The 16,781-nt window shown below is 34.5% G+C and overlaps 1 protein-coding gene across 1 annotated transcript in view; it reads right to left on the bottom strand.

The window, feature by feature from the left end:
• LOC149410005 (mannan-binding lectin serine protease 1-like) overlaps nt 1–16,781 on the bottom strand; it is a 37,134-nt gene that overhangs the window by 11,672 nt on the left and 8,681 nt on the right. Inside the window, exons 2-7 of the mRNA XM_089648929.1 lie at nt 15,433–15,484; nt 10,735–10,943; nt 9,670–9,876; nt 7,534–7,695; nt 5,289–5,422; nt 1,993–2,172 (exon numbers count right to left, since the gene is read on the bottom strand). Of these exons, the coding sequence (XP_089505055.1) occupies nt 1,993–2,172; nt 5,289–5,422; nt 7,534–7,695; nt 9,670–9,876; nt 10,735–10,943; nt 15,433–15,484 (944 nt within the window). The remainder of the gene's footprint in view (nt 1–1,992; nt 2,173–5,288; nt 5,423–7,533; nt 7,696–9,669; nt 9,877–10,734; nt 10,944–15,432; nt 15,485–16,781) is intronic.

Here is a 16,781-nt window from a genome sequence, read left to right as displayed (position 1 = left end):
TTCCAATGATTTAAAATTATTTTGACACATTTGTTCACATTTATTGTTAGAAGCATTCTAGAATATAACCCTACAATAAGTCTTTAGTAATTACGTAATTCAAAAGTCCTAGTTAATTTTAGATATGGAATTCTTTTTAAATCATTAGATTTTGATTTTTTTACATTATTTGAAATTTTTGAAGTTAAGTGACAATATAATTTTTTTGATTTTAATTTTTATATAAAATTGTGAATTACCCATTGGATAGCACTGATATATTAATCCTGATCCACTTTAACGTTCCTACCATTAGTTCAACGTTCCCTAGTATGTAATATTGTAACAATCGTACTACGGATTCAGGCTACAATTTTGTTACAAATAGATTACACACGATTGGTAACTTATATGCCTTGTTAGCTGATGTTTTTAATAAGCATCTATCGAAATAATAATCTGCACTAATGAAAAAATTTAGCAGTGCGTATAATAACAAGGCCACTGAATAACATTTCATTTATATATTTCTTTTCTTTCTATATTTTATACTACCTGACGTGAAACCGGCGTTACTTAAAATCTTTCAATTAATATAATATGAATGTATTATTTAAACCTTCAGAAAAAAATTCTAAATGATAGTGAAAACCATACCAATATCCGTTGTGTCGTTTAGAAGAACTAAGCGCACAAACAGACAGATACGCTTAAAATTATAATAGAATCTAGCTGACGTGTACCCTCGCTCCACGCGCCATCTTTTCTCTACTTTCTATAAATATAATATGCATGTATTATATATCTAAACCTTTCGGAATAAATTTTCTAAATGATTTTGAAAACTTTATCAAAATCCGTTGCGTAGTCTAGAAGAACTAACTTACTTTGTTTTATAATATTTAGAGATTTTAAAAAATTGTTTATTTACTTATTTGTTATTAAAACTCCAAACTAGGCAAATGCCTGTATTATGGTCGTAACATAAAAAAAAAAAAACATAAAAACAATAATACAATGTTGTACATATATCGTAATACAAAAAAAAATATATATATATATATATACGATAATAGGGATATAGTCGGAATGATTTCACTGACGGGTCTTTCTTCAGTCAGACAATAATTTCATTCAGGAAGCTTTTCCACTTCGTTTTGCCACTTTCTATCAGCCATACGGTAATTTGCTTTTGAAGAGGGCCTGTTTTAACTGTTCCTGCATTGCTGCTTGAACCCATTATACCCCTTAGGAGCCAGGAATACATGGAAACGTTGTCCAAACGGTGTATCCATTATTGGTACTATCATCGTTTGTTCTGCTTTTAATCTTGTTGTGTAACTGTGATCTACAAGACTATGAAGCTTGGGATTGTTCGTATAGTACATTATGAGTGCATGTATATACATTTGTCTTACGTCTAATAATTTTGTTTCCTTAAATAAGGGTGACGATGGATACATATAAGGTTTTTTATCCATTACAGTTTTTTGTGCCTTGGCTAACGGATCTAGTATAGTCTTGGCTGCACCGCCCCAGTTTAGTATGCCATACCTGATAATTGAATGGCAAAAATCATAGTACACAATTTTAATGGTTTTCTTATCAACAATGTTGCGTATATCTTTCAAGAAGAAAATTACATCGCGTATTCGTTTGGCCGTATTTTCAATGTGCGCCCTCCATGAGGTCAATAACTAACTTTTTTTGTTATTTGTTTTTGGGGTATTATTACAATATATGTTATTATTACAATAACATATCTGCCCTGATGATGGACACTGCAATGCTGTCCGAAACGTTGGCTAAAGAAGGAGTTAGCGCAACACGGCATAATACCCCAAAAACAAATAACAAAAATACTTTTGGCCGTGAAAATCTTAAATCATAAATAACTAACTTGTTTGTATTTGGTGTTTGTGCCGTTAATTATAGATCGACAATAAATATATAACACAGTAAAGTAATTGTGAGTAGCTACAAAAGAAAACAAGCAATTCAATGTTGTTTTACCTTGCCAAATACGCCGTCGGCGGTTTGAATGGTGTTGAGCTGGTCATCAATCAGGTCGAAGCACACGGCGCTAACGGAGTCCGAGAAAGAAAATGGCTTCTCCAGCACTACAAGAGCCAAGTCGCTCTGGTGGTTTTGTTCATCACCTCCGTAGCGTTCGTGCAACAGTATTCTCCTCACCTAAAAACAACACTCGTTATTATTGTTTCTTTAGACCCGTGAAATCACGTCATATTATAGTTTTAGGATTACTGCGGAAAGTATTTATAAAACAAACGTTTGCCTTAGAATCATTGATTTTAAAAGGAATAAATTTACCTGTCGAATATTAATGCTATCGCAAACTTGAAAAATTACATCCACCATCTAATTGCTTGGAGAGGAGCAACAAAAAACTCAGCTATTGGCTAAATCAAAATTACACAGCAAACAATCATAAAGGTAACTATCATAAAACCTAAAAAAAACATAGAATGACTGACGGTGACCAAATAATCAACATGTTTGACGTCCGCCAAATGTTCACAAAAACTGCACTTATCTACTAAAGTACATGTTTTAACTAAATTTCAACAAACACAAACTTACAATAATATACCAATTAGACGAGCGTACATACAAAACATAAAAACTCCGACGATATGCACAAGCTTTTGACGGACACAAAGACATCACAAATAACAGGCAGTAAAAGCGTTTAATAATTTAACTATAAAATAAACAAAAAAAATCACAAACAAAATTAAGTTATGGATTAAAGAACATTTAGAATTTATTTAAAAAAAAATAGCCTACGTAATACAGATATTAAACACAACCGGATTAATAATGACGTACGTATTTCTTAGATTTTTTAAATATTATGGGCCTCAGCACGGGTAAGCAGTAAGTACTTAGTGAGGCTCACTTTAATAATATATTTTTTAATATTTCTAAGATATCTTACTATACTAATCAAACAAAAAAATCAACACCGCTCATTAGACGAATACATGGGAACAAATAAAATAGCTGTATGAACCAAGCGCACTGTTCCAGTGACACATCTTCACTTTAATAATTCATATGACGGTAAATTGTGATATGAGGAACATATTAAAAACAAGTCAAAGTGGTGCTATTCGAGACTTTGTCTGCTGTATAATATAAGAGATCATATATCAATGAAATTACGATAGATTATATTAATGATAGTCTTGTTCTCTCAATATTGGACTATGGAGACACAGTATATGGTCCCTCTTTACTGAAAACCCCAAAACAAGTACAACCAGTCCAAAATGCATGTGTCCGATATTGTTATAATGTCCCGAGACGGGATCATATATCGCCTTACCTCTATCGGAATCAGATTCTAAATATGTCGAAAAGAAGGAAATTACACCATTTGTGTCAAATGTTCAATTTGCTGAATTCAAAGGTATCTGTTTGACAGATTGCAGTGGTCCCGTGACTCTCATACACGTAGTATGTGTCAAAGAAACCACTTAATCGTTTTCCCCAAACATAAAACGACTGTGTTTGAGGGGAGTTATAGCTATTCTTCATCAAAGCTTTGGAACGAAGTACCAATGTCAATTCGAATATCGACATCATTGCATTGCTTCAAAAAGCTTTGCTGCGAATGGTTGTTATCGTTACAATGAAGGGGATACTTAGTTACATGTGGTTGCGATTATGTAAATTGTTTATTTGACTTTATTATCAATTTGCACTGATTTGTATACCTGCTATTTATTTTTTTATTTTTATTAGATTATGTTGTTTCGAGTTTTTATTGTTAATATTATTTCATTGTTCATTATTATACCTAAATATTTATATATTAATATATTGGAGGCACTGCTGAAAACCAGCTGCATTCCCGGGAGATCCGGAATGCATAGCTGAGCAGTGACCTTTTTGTCAATAGAATTTATGTAAAAAAAAATGTGAAATTTATCTATTGGCAAATAATGTATTATTATTTTTATAATTATTATATGGGCATCGGTGAAACATTTAAACAAAATGTATACACATTTCAAATATAGAATTAATAATACATTATTTTAACCCATTGATACGATAGGTAGTACCAATTTTGAAAATTAAAAGCTTAGAATAATGTTACGCATTACGCTGGAAATATTACTTATGCATCAACAACCGTAATTAGTGTGCTTAATTCTTCCACTGAGTGTTTAAAGTTAAAGTGTGAGACTTCAGGTGGTTAATGGCCCTCCAGACAAAGACTACAAATTACGTGTTACGAATTCTGAGATTCAATCCATTCTATTAATGGCAAAAAATGAATTACATAAGAGAAAGATACTTGCTCCCACAATCTTAGATCCAATGGATTCCCGTGCTTCTCTGCTTTAACTTAATTTCATTTTTTTATTTAATTTTAATTTTTAATTTTTTAATGCCTTTTTATTTTCTTTACTATATGTAAATATTATTTGTACTTATATCCTCTATGGGATGTGTGAGATTGCACTAACCTCCCCACATCCCGGAATAAAGAATTTACTATTATTATTATTAAATGCATTTTCCAACGATTTCTATGTTGTATTTGTAATTTATTTTCCTTAACATCCTTAAAATAGTTATCTTAATATCTTCCGGCTACCAAAACTAACATGGTGATAAGAAATGACAAAATCAATTACTGAGTCAACTGCACAAGTCGAACTGAACCAATCGAAACCACGGCGCACACCCTGCACACGGCGGCACACCCTGAAAGCTTTGAATAATGTGTTTATAATTTAATTCCGTAATTGGACGTCATCACACTATGCGATGAGGGTTATCACAGTTACATCAATATTCGGAAGTCTTATTGATTCCTACCATCCATTTGATATAATGTATCGGAACAAATCTTAAAGAGTTTAAATGAATTCTCCGAAAGGTTCAGCCCACTACAGTCAACCCCGCATTTTATTTTGGAATCATTTCTCATTACAACTGTTCGGGCATTGCTGATTTATTAATACTTTAATGTATACCTACATCCCCCACCACATCCTCTCAGATAACTTGGAGCAGAGATTGTGCCGATAATTTGTATAATTTCAACAGCTCATCGAGCAAGTTAAAAGATTCAACCTATCTATTAAATCCTATTTAAAAATGCTGGTGGCACCCTCCCAGCTGTATCCTTATTTGTTTTCCTTTCCTAAATATCCTTCTTATATCGCTTGGTCACCGAAGTCAAATTAACTTCGCGATCTAGATTAAAGTTTCCAAGAGCTGTCGTTAACAAAATCTATATCATATAATAATTCACCGTTTCCTTCACAAACCTCAGATCTTTGGATCAATTTACTTCCTCTCTCTCTCTCGTCATCCCAGCCTCTGTAAAACTTTCCCGCTGCTACTTTGTAATTAATGGGAGGAATGAGCTCGTTGTTGATGTGGTCCCAGAAGCAATGGCCGGCTGCAAATCACAAGAAAGTTAGAGTTAGGATGGGCTTTTTAAAGGAATTCGAACAATTCATCGAATTTAAACGTTCGTTTTCTGGTTCTGTGAAAACCTTATTCAACTTCTGTTATCATACCATTATAGGCTAGTTGCTTAACAGAACAGAAATAATAACAAAACTAGAAAAAAATCTTTAACAGAACTTGAAAATTAACTTTGAAATTAAAGAATTGTTCAAATTCTCAGAAACAACTATTCAAATCATTTCAAATTCTTTTTATCAATGGGGTGGCAGCATTCTTCTGATCCGTAATCGAATTTAACAATTAGTTTAACAACTAAAGCCTCTGATATTTTGCAATGTCTCTTAGAAGAACTTTCAGAATACAGATTCAGCGAGAAATATTTTCGCAAAAAAATACCGTTCTTGAGAACAGATAAAAGACTCTTTCAGATTTTATTTTTACAAAACGACTTTTTTTTCAATGTGACACCTTACAAGAGTCCCAAAATATGCAATTAGAAATATAAATTTTTTGAACGCAAACTACTTTTTAAAGGCGTTAACGGATGATTTTATCGAATCAACTGTAATTACCTCTTCATAAGAAACTATAAAAAATATTTAACTAAAAATTTGCAAGCATTAACAAATATTGTTCAACTGATAAACGTTTTTTTTCCAAATGTTTCTGGTTTTCACCATTCAAAGGTGGCCTAGAACGAGCCATCATTTCCAATTATGGAGAAAGGGAAGGTGAATTTGTAGAATTTTTATTGTTTATTTCAAAACTATGTGGGAGGTTGTAGTTGAATTCAGACTGGAGATGAGATGTTGAATTGAGGGGAGGCTATTTTAGATAAGGCTTTATAGAAGAGAGGTGATTTGTTTGGAAAGTGACAACCAAAAAATATGTGATCTAAAGTTCCCACTTCTAGATCACATCAATCTGAAGAGTAAAACACGTGAATTTTTAAAAGGTGAGAAGTAACGGAACAATGTTCAATCCTCATTCGAATAAATGAGGAAATTTATATTTTGGAGAAATAGTGGTTGTAACATGCTCCTTGTTTTGCCAAGGAATCCGAAAAATTGTAACCCATGATGACAACATATCCAGGAATCCGAATCAGAGTTACGATTTTTCCAGAGCTTTGAATGGAAGCTATCAGTAATCCCATAAGATATACATCAGGATTAAGAGTAGTGCTGGATTTAACTTTTTGGAGGGAACTGAGAGAATTGGAGAGTACAAGGGAATGTTCACAATTATTTTTGATTATATATTTGAGAGATTCAATTATTCAAATGCACTCTGCTGAAAATATTGAAAATTGGTTTGAAATCGAATGATATATTCTGTCATTAGATTTATTGTGGTAAACATTAATACCTGTAAAACAGTTAGGAGAGTTTGGAGATTTGGAGCCATCGTTGTTTCATAGAATTATTTCAATGTTTTTGGGGAGCGTTTACTATTATTTTTAATTCAAACTGGAAGCGTGGTATTCATTCTTCCAAAAACTATTAAAATGATATTTCTGACCGTAATAAAAATTGAGATAACATAATTTTTATGAGGCCGGCCGAGTCGGGTTTGGAGATATATTTCCCAAAAAGACTACGGTTTTATCTCCCGAAATTGTCCAGGGGGCAAATAGTTATTGAGTTAATTTAAAATTCGAAAATTAACTCTTTCTTTTTTCCAAGTGATAATTAAACCGAGCTTCTGTTGATTTATATTAACATCGATGAGATGTTGTGGAAGTTTGTTCCATACTTCCGTCACTCTGTTTGCAAGGAAGTGTTTCCTCGTGTCCAAGGAGATTTAGATCATTTGTATTGATGGTGAAGATATTATGGATGCTAGTGCAACTATATCCAGATACAATTGTGAGAGTCTCAATTAAGTCACCACCTTCTCTTCTTTCTTTTAAAGTTGGTAATCTGAGTTTCTTTAGTCTATCTTCATATTGCCGGTCTTTTAAAGCACTTGGTATTTTTGTGCATAGTTTTTGCACCCTCTTTATTTATTCGTGAACCTCATTTATCATTTTGTCAAACATTTCAGAATTTTCAAGATTTCAAAATATTTTATAGTTCTGTGTTAAAATCGAATACATACCGCTGACGACAATGTTTGAGCGGATGATACTTCCACCGCAGATCTGAGTGATGACTTCTCCATCCTTCTGGAATATCCCCACGTGCCAGGGGAACGATTCCTTCCTGGCCGTCTGTCCGTGGACTACGTAAGAAACACCCTGCCCCTTCTCGAAACCACAATCTGCAAATATAGAAACGATTAATTCAGCATTCATATTCACATATCATATTCCGATGCAGCACTAGGAAAATTCCGAAAACAACTAAAAAATATGTGTTTATTGATTGAAGATGTAGCGGTAAGCTACATGTTCGGGAACATTCGCACGTGTAACCCGCATCGCCTTAGAACCTACTAGCGAAACATCAAAAGGTGCGGCGCAACTACCTACTTGCGATTGCAAGGATTATTTTAAAATGAATTTGCGCCTATATAAACGACAACGTCAAGGTACTTAGAGGGTCAGTAAATAGTCAATAATTAGCAGTCACAAGTGAGACCCCGCTGCGAGGGCCTGCCGCCAACTCATCGGCCGGCTGCTTTAGCCGCCCCCCCCCCCCGCGTCACTCCCTGGTATTACCACACCGCGCCGCCATGACCCCCGGAATAACTACGCCCGGCGTTTCACAAACCTTAAAGGAGAAGCTTCGGATAATCATCAACTCCGCGAGATTACATTAGCGCCCTGGCCTTGGATGTCATCCTTGGCCTACTAAGCTCCCCACGCGCCTAAGTCCTGCGACATCTTCGCCGGCCTGCATCTTCCGCGCATCTGACGACCAGATCAATCATACAATTTATAATTTAGGTTATCAAAAGTAATAAATGTATAAAAAGTATTCGTTTATCGAATGGCAATTAAAAAATATATATCCAGTAACTGTATATTACATATCCTATCTCTTTTATCGTTTTTCTATAATGGGATTGACGATTGATGAGCGAGGTCTGGTTCAAACGGCGGGTATATAAAATACCTAATACTGACAAAAAACGTGAATTTTATCTTTAGGTTCGAATAGGTGATTGTTTCCGAGAATCGACGAAGCTGGAGACATTTGAAGATGGTCATTATCAAAAGCTGGACATCAGAAAGCTAATCTATATATTCTATAAGAAGACGAAAAAGAGAAGGAAAAAAGAAGAAAAGTAGAAGAATGTAAGAGAATAAGAAGAGGTAATAAAATGTAAGTTGGGTGGCGAAAGCAATTGCATTCCGTTCATGTTTTTGCTACAAAAACAAATGAAGCATACTAAGGGTCCTCTGCCCTCTGTAGATGGTACTTTCACGTCTATACGTTATTTTGAAGAGCAACAGTCAAAGTCACCGGGAGTCAGACTCCTCTTCCGTCAGCCTGAAGTTATCCATCACTTCCCCAATGAAGGAAAACCCCCTTCCTCTTCCCCATATACTTACCCTCCGCACTACCTTCAGCCTCTCCATTGGGATGTATTGATATACTGACCATTATATCTCAATTGGGGAAGCTATAATCTCACTGGCTCTAGACCGTTGAGACTTGGTCTTGTGCGGTATTCACATAAAAAACCTCCGTGATTCATTTGTTTGAAGAAGAAAAATCTAATTCTACCGATGTACTTTTGAAGATGATATTATAAAACACAAATAGGTTACCAAAAATCCCAGCTACTTACAAAACATTTATGCATCCGGTGGTACTTAGAATAATTAAATTGGCTTATTTCGTTCAAATGGGAAGGAAAACCATTAGTTTGATGCAATCGAGATCATTTCTAAACAATTCTAGTGGAGAATCAGAAAAGAGACTACTTACCATTCCATACCTTTGTAGGAATATCTAAGGAAAGTCCCCTTGGATAGGGTAATTTGGTAATTCCAACGATATTCAATTAAATTGTATATGTAAAGATTTTCATCGTCATTTTAATCAAATCAATACATTTAGAATATTCGCCTTCATATCCTCACTTCTGATTTCATTGTTAGAGTTTTTCGTAAACCGTATACCGAGGTACTCATTTTATCATTTCTACTATGTCTTTTCTCTTTTTTAAGTTCTGCTAAAAAATGATCTAATAAGTGTCCATAGTTGTGATGTTATTAATTTGTGATCCCGATCTTCGCATCGGTATCAATATCTATTGTAATTCTGATGCCTTTAACGTTCTGACCTGGTTTGCACTTTGGAGTGGGATTGTCCCAACTGCCACCACCGCCGCACTTCAAGACCTCCAGGAAGTCTGTTGAGCTGTGTCCATTCTTGCATTTGGAATCGACGATGGTTCCCGATGGCATTTTCTCTGCGCACGGGATAAAATTGTACATGGGATCTCTGCACGTGAAGTCTACTGTGAAGGAAGTCACCATGTTGCACTTCCCTGAAAGAAGGCAATGAAAACAACTTTAATTAGTTTATTTTTACAGATAACTTTTAGATAAAAGCTCACATGAGATGAATTGACGACCCAAAACGAAAGTCTTCAAAATCGGCAAAACTACATTTGAGGAGAGCCAATTTTAAATTCCAAGGCATTTAACTATAATCACAAGGTTAGCAGACACTTTTTAAATGGTAAAGTTAGATAAGAAACGTGTTCTTTGCAGAGCCGTATAGCTCTGATCAAATTCTTAATATGATCATATGCTTTCTTTTTGGTGGATAGCATTCTCAACTTCACAACTAAATCTTGTCATCCATATTATTTTTTTATGATTGTTGACAATAAAATAATGAGATGAGATGCGATGGGATGAGTTGAGATGAGATGAGATGAAAAATATGAGATGTGAGGAGGTATAAGAAAAGATGATATGTGATGAGCTGAGATGAAATGAGTTAAGAGTGGATGAGATGATATGAGATGAGTTGAGATGAGATGAAATGGAGATGTTTTTCGCTCTTGAGGTGATTTCGCGCCCTAGAGGTGATTTTCTAACGAAAACGGCGCTATATAAATAATCCAATAATTATTTTTATTATTATGAGATGAGATGAGATGAGATGAAATGAGAAGAGTTGATTAGATGAGATGAGATGTGATGAGATGAGATGAGATATGGTAAATACATTTTTTTAATAACTGGGATAACACGTCAAACGTGTGTATACGGTAGGCATATGTCAAATGAGAACTCGTTCTTGAGTTCAACAGTTCGGCTCTGAGACTGAAGAGACTGAACCACCCACCCTTATAACGGAAATATATATTTGGAGAAACTCAAAGAAGTGTACTAACTGTTGCAGGTGATAGTTTTTGGTTCTGGTGACCACACACTTTCTTGGCACAAGGGGGCGGCGGCCGCAGACAGGTCGTAACCAACGTTGCAGGAATACTGGAGGTAGCTGAATTCTGGGATAAGTTGGCCTGGCTCAAGCTTATGTGGACGTGCGATGTATTTTCCGTCTTCTGGATATTCGGGCAAAATGCAACCTCCTTCAGTGTCGCTGAAATTATTTGTCGATTGATTGAATAAAACACAAAAGAAGGAAAATTCACATAATTAAGGAATTAATTCAGATTTACACCATTTGTTGGATAACCATCATCTCTGCCACAGGTCACCGCAAGTGATTTAGCAGGGGTGACCGGGTTCATCGGGTGAGGTGTGTTCAGGATGCACCTGCCCAACACCTGCTTGACGTGCCAGATCGGGAGAGGCTGCTTTGGGGAGACCTTTCAACCTCTCCATCGATATATTTATACGTCACTCCTGAACACACTGATCCCTAGATTCCTAACCATCTATTATACATCGGGTGAGGTGTGTTCAGGATGCACCTGCCCAACACCTGCTTGACGTGCCAGATCGGGAGAGGCTGCTTTGGGGAGACCTTTCAACCTCTCCATCGATATATTTATACGTCACTCCTGAACACACTGATCCCTAGATTCCTAACAATCTATTATACATCGGGTGAGGTGTGTTCAGGATGCACCTGCCCAACACCTGCTTGACGTGCCAGATCGGGAGAGGCTGCTTTGGGGAGACCTTTCAACCTCTCCATCGATATATTTATACGTCACTCCTGGACACACTGATCCCTAGATTCCTAACCATCTATTATATATATTTCTTGTTTCTCTACTTTCAAAAGATTCTCCACACAGCATCCCTAAATATTATATAGGCCCGAGGGAAATTATTTTCCTCACAACCTCCTGTATGGGGATAGTGTAAAAAACAAATCCCTCAGGGCGTATCATTTAAAAAATATTATTTTTACGGATGTCCAAATAGTAAAGATAAAGTTCTCTTTGCGCACTAATCTGATTGGTGAAATGTCATTAATGAGATGATAATCTCCACATTTCTCACATGATCATTTATTTATTTATTATTCATAAACGCCCTATCGGGCTTTTACAGAATAAATTGAGAGTGTATGTATGTAAGTGCAACATAATACATGGATAATAGCATAACTAAATACAAAAAAGATAAAAATCAAATGCTAATACTAAGATTAACATTAAATCCAAATAAAATAATATTGTAAATAAATAAAAGATTCTTGTATAAAGTTAGTTTGTACACTGTAAATTCATATATTCAATTGTAAAAAATATTGTAAATAATAAAAAAATAAAAAATATATGCATTTAATTATTCATGTTTGTTGCAAAACCAGTAAGACTGAAAACAGTAAAATAATTTACTCGTCAGGTAAATAGAAAATAAATATATATAATATACTGATATGTATTTTAAAACAAATGTTTAAAAAATAATAAAAATAATTTCTGTTGTGTCTAGAGAAAAAACTAATAAGTGTAATAAATGGCAAAATACCAACTCCGTAATTAATATCGAATTTAAACAATAGTACTTGAAATGGTAAAGTAAATCAAAGTATAATCTACATATCAAGTATGACCGTACATGCATACAGTCATTAATATGCGTCCAAAAAATAAATAACAAATAAACTAAGGATTATGTGAGTTAAACGTTGGAAGGTATAGAGACCAGACTTTTTTTTTAAAAAGAGCTAATTAATAATACAAGTTAATAACTAGCAATTACATGGTTTTACCACACATTCGCCTCAGCGATTTAATTTCTACGACATTCAGTCTACTTTCATCCTTTCTCTGTCAGTTCCAAGTCATACTGCCATACATCAGGGTAGGTTTCAGCACTCCATTGTGGACTGCTAGCTGCGCTTCTTTGGACAATGTTTGGTTAGCGCCAACTGCGTTCAGTCCTCCATCAAAATGTTAATGTTTCTTTGTAAAAAATCTTAAGTCTCCGAAAGATCTTCACTGATTGCTTTGAAATTTTGACACAACTTTGCATTTGAATTTGCTTGTGTTTTTATATAATTATAATGACTTACGTACCGAAACCAGACTTCTCAAACTATCAGATAGAAGAATTCTAACTGATATATTATTTGTATTCAAAACTTTTAAATCTCTGTTTGACAGCCCTGAAATATTGGCATTCATTTATATGAATGTACTTGCCAGACAAACTCGAAGCAAAGACACTTTTAAATGTAACAATAACCTCAATACTAACTACTCTAGGTATAGCGCCCTTCGTGGCAGCAGGACGCGGCCCAACGCGTCCTCCAACCGCTTTGTGTTTTTTTTTGTACTTTCAAGGGAAATGAGGCAAAATTCCTTAAATTATCCTTTCCCTTATTTTTAAAATCAATCAAATAATATTTTAACTAAAATAAAAATAAACTTAACAACCAGTTATTAGAACTTTAGAATAAGTGATTTGAGTGCAGTGTTTTAAAAGTGAATATTCGGAAATTTTGCTCAAAAATATTCGATATTCGAAACGAACGTCGATCGGTAAATGCACCCCAGATGTTTTCAACGGAATTCTCGGAAACTCTGAAGGCATGTGTTTTGATAAGCCAAAGGTAATTTATCATCCCGTCGCTTTTTATTGCGGGCAGAATGCACCACTTCAACAATTACCAGGAACAGGATTACATGGAGATGAATGATAAACTCGCCGAACGTCACAGCAGTGCTGCTAGGGTCTCTTATCTATCTGAGGTGTCAGCGCTTTATTAGCAGCAGACACACACCTGGACGGATGACGAACCTCGTGCTGGCACTGTTGGTGGATGCGGTGGACTCTCTCGCTGCAGCAGCTGGTCGAGTTTCTTCACCACCAAAGATTCTTGCTGCAGAGTCTCCATTTTCTATCTTCGTCGAACGTCACAGCGGTGCTGCCAAGGTCTGGTATCTGTGAGAGGATATTGTGTCGGCGCTTTGTTAGCAGCAGACACATACATGGACGGATGACGAACCTCGTGCTGGCACTGTTGGTGGACGCGGTGGACTCTTTCGCTGCAGCAGCTGGACCAGTTTCCTCACCACCTGGGATTCTTGCTGCAGAGTCTCCATCTTCTATCTTCGTGTCACCTGTTTCTGTACTTCATTTTACTTAACTTAAATTCTGTTTATTTTTGTAATATTTATATGTTTTGTAATAGGTACCTGCATCAACTGTAAAGCGCCCCTGAGGTGATATCTCACAAAAGCGGCGCTATACAAATTGTCCAATAAATTAATAAATACTCTATATATTCACCAATTCCAAAAATTCATCACCTTACAAACAAATACTGTGAAATTATTGATATATTTGGTGTTCATAATTTTGTGGGTTTCAAAAGGCAACTAATTTCAGACATATTTTCTCGTTATTAACTTTTATCATTTCTTTTCTTTTTTTTAAAATCTTGTCTATACACTTTCATACGAGTACATCACTTACTCCTTTTAAGTTTTTAGCACACATATTAATGAATGTATACATGTTTGAACGTACTTGATTTATATAATGTTATTTTTTGTTACTGTTTTAAAAATAAAAACCTTCTGTTGTCACTGTATTATGCAATAAATCATGGAAAAGCCCATCAGGGCGTTAAAATTAATAAACAAATACCTATATTGGATAGATGTCACGTGTGACAGGAATGAATATGATTTTTTTAAAAACAGCGCCATATATATATTTTTTAAACGGTGCCATCTGTTGGACGTAAAAGCAACACGCGCTATTGTTTCTCTAACTGCAGAGACAGACTGATGTGAGATTACAGCTATTACGTAATAAATTTAAAGTTTCTTATCGGAAGGAGTTATTTATAAATTATGAAACAAATAAGTTTCAATGGCAACAAAAACATATTGACTTATTGTATTTTGACAATGAAACTTATCTTATTGTAACAGATTCAATTTCAGAGTAGTTGAAGATATTTTTTATTATTTTTAAGCAATAATTATTAGTCTGAAACACCTATGTAAATTGAATAAACCTTTCCGAGAAAAAATACATGCCGCCGACGGGAATTGAACCCGCAGCCTTCTGACTGTCGGTCGTGTGTTCTACCAATTGCGCTACGTCGGCTTATTCGAAACCCGCCAAATTCTTCAATATGTACTTGTTGAGTCCTGAAGCTTTTTAAAATTTATATAGGTGTATCAGGTTAATAATTACTGCTCATAAATAATACATTATCCTTTGTGCTCTGCATAAAAAAAATCTATCTCTTGAACATTAGTTTATCATTAAAAATAATAAAGATTTTTTGGTTTTTATTTAATTGGTAAATTCAATGCAGGGTATGTCTCATCACTACTGTAGGTAGTGCGTTGCTAAGATAATATAATCAGTAATCTGTCTCTAAAACAAGACAACTATGTAGGGCGTGGTCTTGAGTGAACTTGGGAATTGGGGAATACGAATCTAGGGATAATCTACCCCTTCAGTCGGTTTTTTAATGCCACAAATACAAATTTCCATATTTTGCAATTCAAATTTCCGTCACGGAATCCTGAATAATGCTGCTAATTCTAAAACATTTCAGAAATCGAAGAATTCTAAATCATTTTTAGAAATGCTGGCCTAATACGCCTTAAAGGTCGAATTAAGGGACAGTTGTACGAGTATATTACCTTCCTTTGTGTTCCGGGTGTCTCGGCAGGCGGCCACTGGAGACTGCTTGCGCTGCAACAACAAATAAAAATAAATAGTTACGTTAAATTTATTTATTTATATATATATAAATTACAAACAATACAAAACAAAATGAACCTTTGTCTGTCCAACTTGGAAGGATTCCCGTTTCAGGACAGCCAAATTGTGTATTTAGTACATAATATTCTTACAATGGAATGGCGATGCTGTCAAAACAAATTTTGAGAACATTGTTGGTTGAATTCGAAGTGACAGGATGGTTTCTTTATCCTTGAAAGAATCGCAAAGATGTAATTTATTACCAGGGTCAATTTGGATAACATTAGTAATTGCATTCAGAACAGTTTTCTTTCGGGACATCACAAGTCTGAGATTCTTTCCAGGGCATTTTGGAGAACATTTACAATTGTTTAGTTAGAATTTCCACATTTATAAATCAGTATAAGACATATGAATCCAATAGAACTATATTTTTAAAATTTCTTAGGTGATAGAAATTACACATTACTAGACCAGAATATATGCTGAATGACAAATGATTTTCCAATTATAAAATTTCGAATCTTTATTTATTAAATGGCTAGTCATTATTATACAGTAATAAAAATAAAACGGCGAAAAAGATTCGTAAATTTAAATTTAAATAATAACAACAATTAAGATCAAGTTATTAGGAACAAAAATAACAATTTTTAAAATGATTTGATTTGATTTATGGTTTATCAATTAGTCAAACCAAAAATATATAAATCCTCATAAAAAAGTTTGTCAATTGTCATAAAATGGCTAAACAGAAATACTCATACCGTTAACACAGTCAAAACAAAATACATCACACATGGTATTACACAAAGAGGTCAACCTCCTTCTAACTTGAACTTGTTTTTGCATGAATGTAAACAAACATCATCCTATTGCCAATGCGAACACATTGAAAGGGTAAAACAAATAAAATACCTAGGAGTTATTATTGATACACACTTTCAATGGACTGAACACATTAATTTTATCACTAATAAACTAAAACTAGTCTTGCACCTAATAAAATCCATCAAAAACATTTTTCCACTCAGAATACTCAGATTCATATATTTTGCACTGTGCCAATCCATTACCACTTATGGAATATTAGCTTGGGGAAGCGCTACAAACACAACAATTGACCCAATTCAAAAAGTTCAAAAGGCAATAATAAAACTCATACTGCAAGTACCATTCTACACAAACTCAAACAAAATCTTCATAACTCTAGACGTAATGTCCATAAGACAACTTTACGCCAAAACTGCTCTCCTACATCTCATCCATAATAATCTTCATATTACAA

This window comes from Hesperophylax consimilis, chromosome 28, assembly GCF_061612785.1.
Source record: "Hesperophylax consimilis isolate HC1 chromosome 28, BYU_Hcon_1.0, whole genome shotgun sequence".
Classification (NCBI taxonomy): domain Eukaryota; kingdom Metazoa; phylum Arthropoda; class Insecta; order Trichoptera; family Limnephilidae; genus Hesperophylax; species Hesperophylax consimilis.
This window is presented reverse-complemented; position numbering and strand designations above follow the sequence as displayed.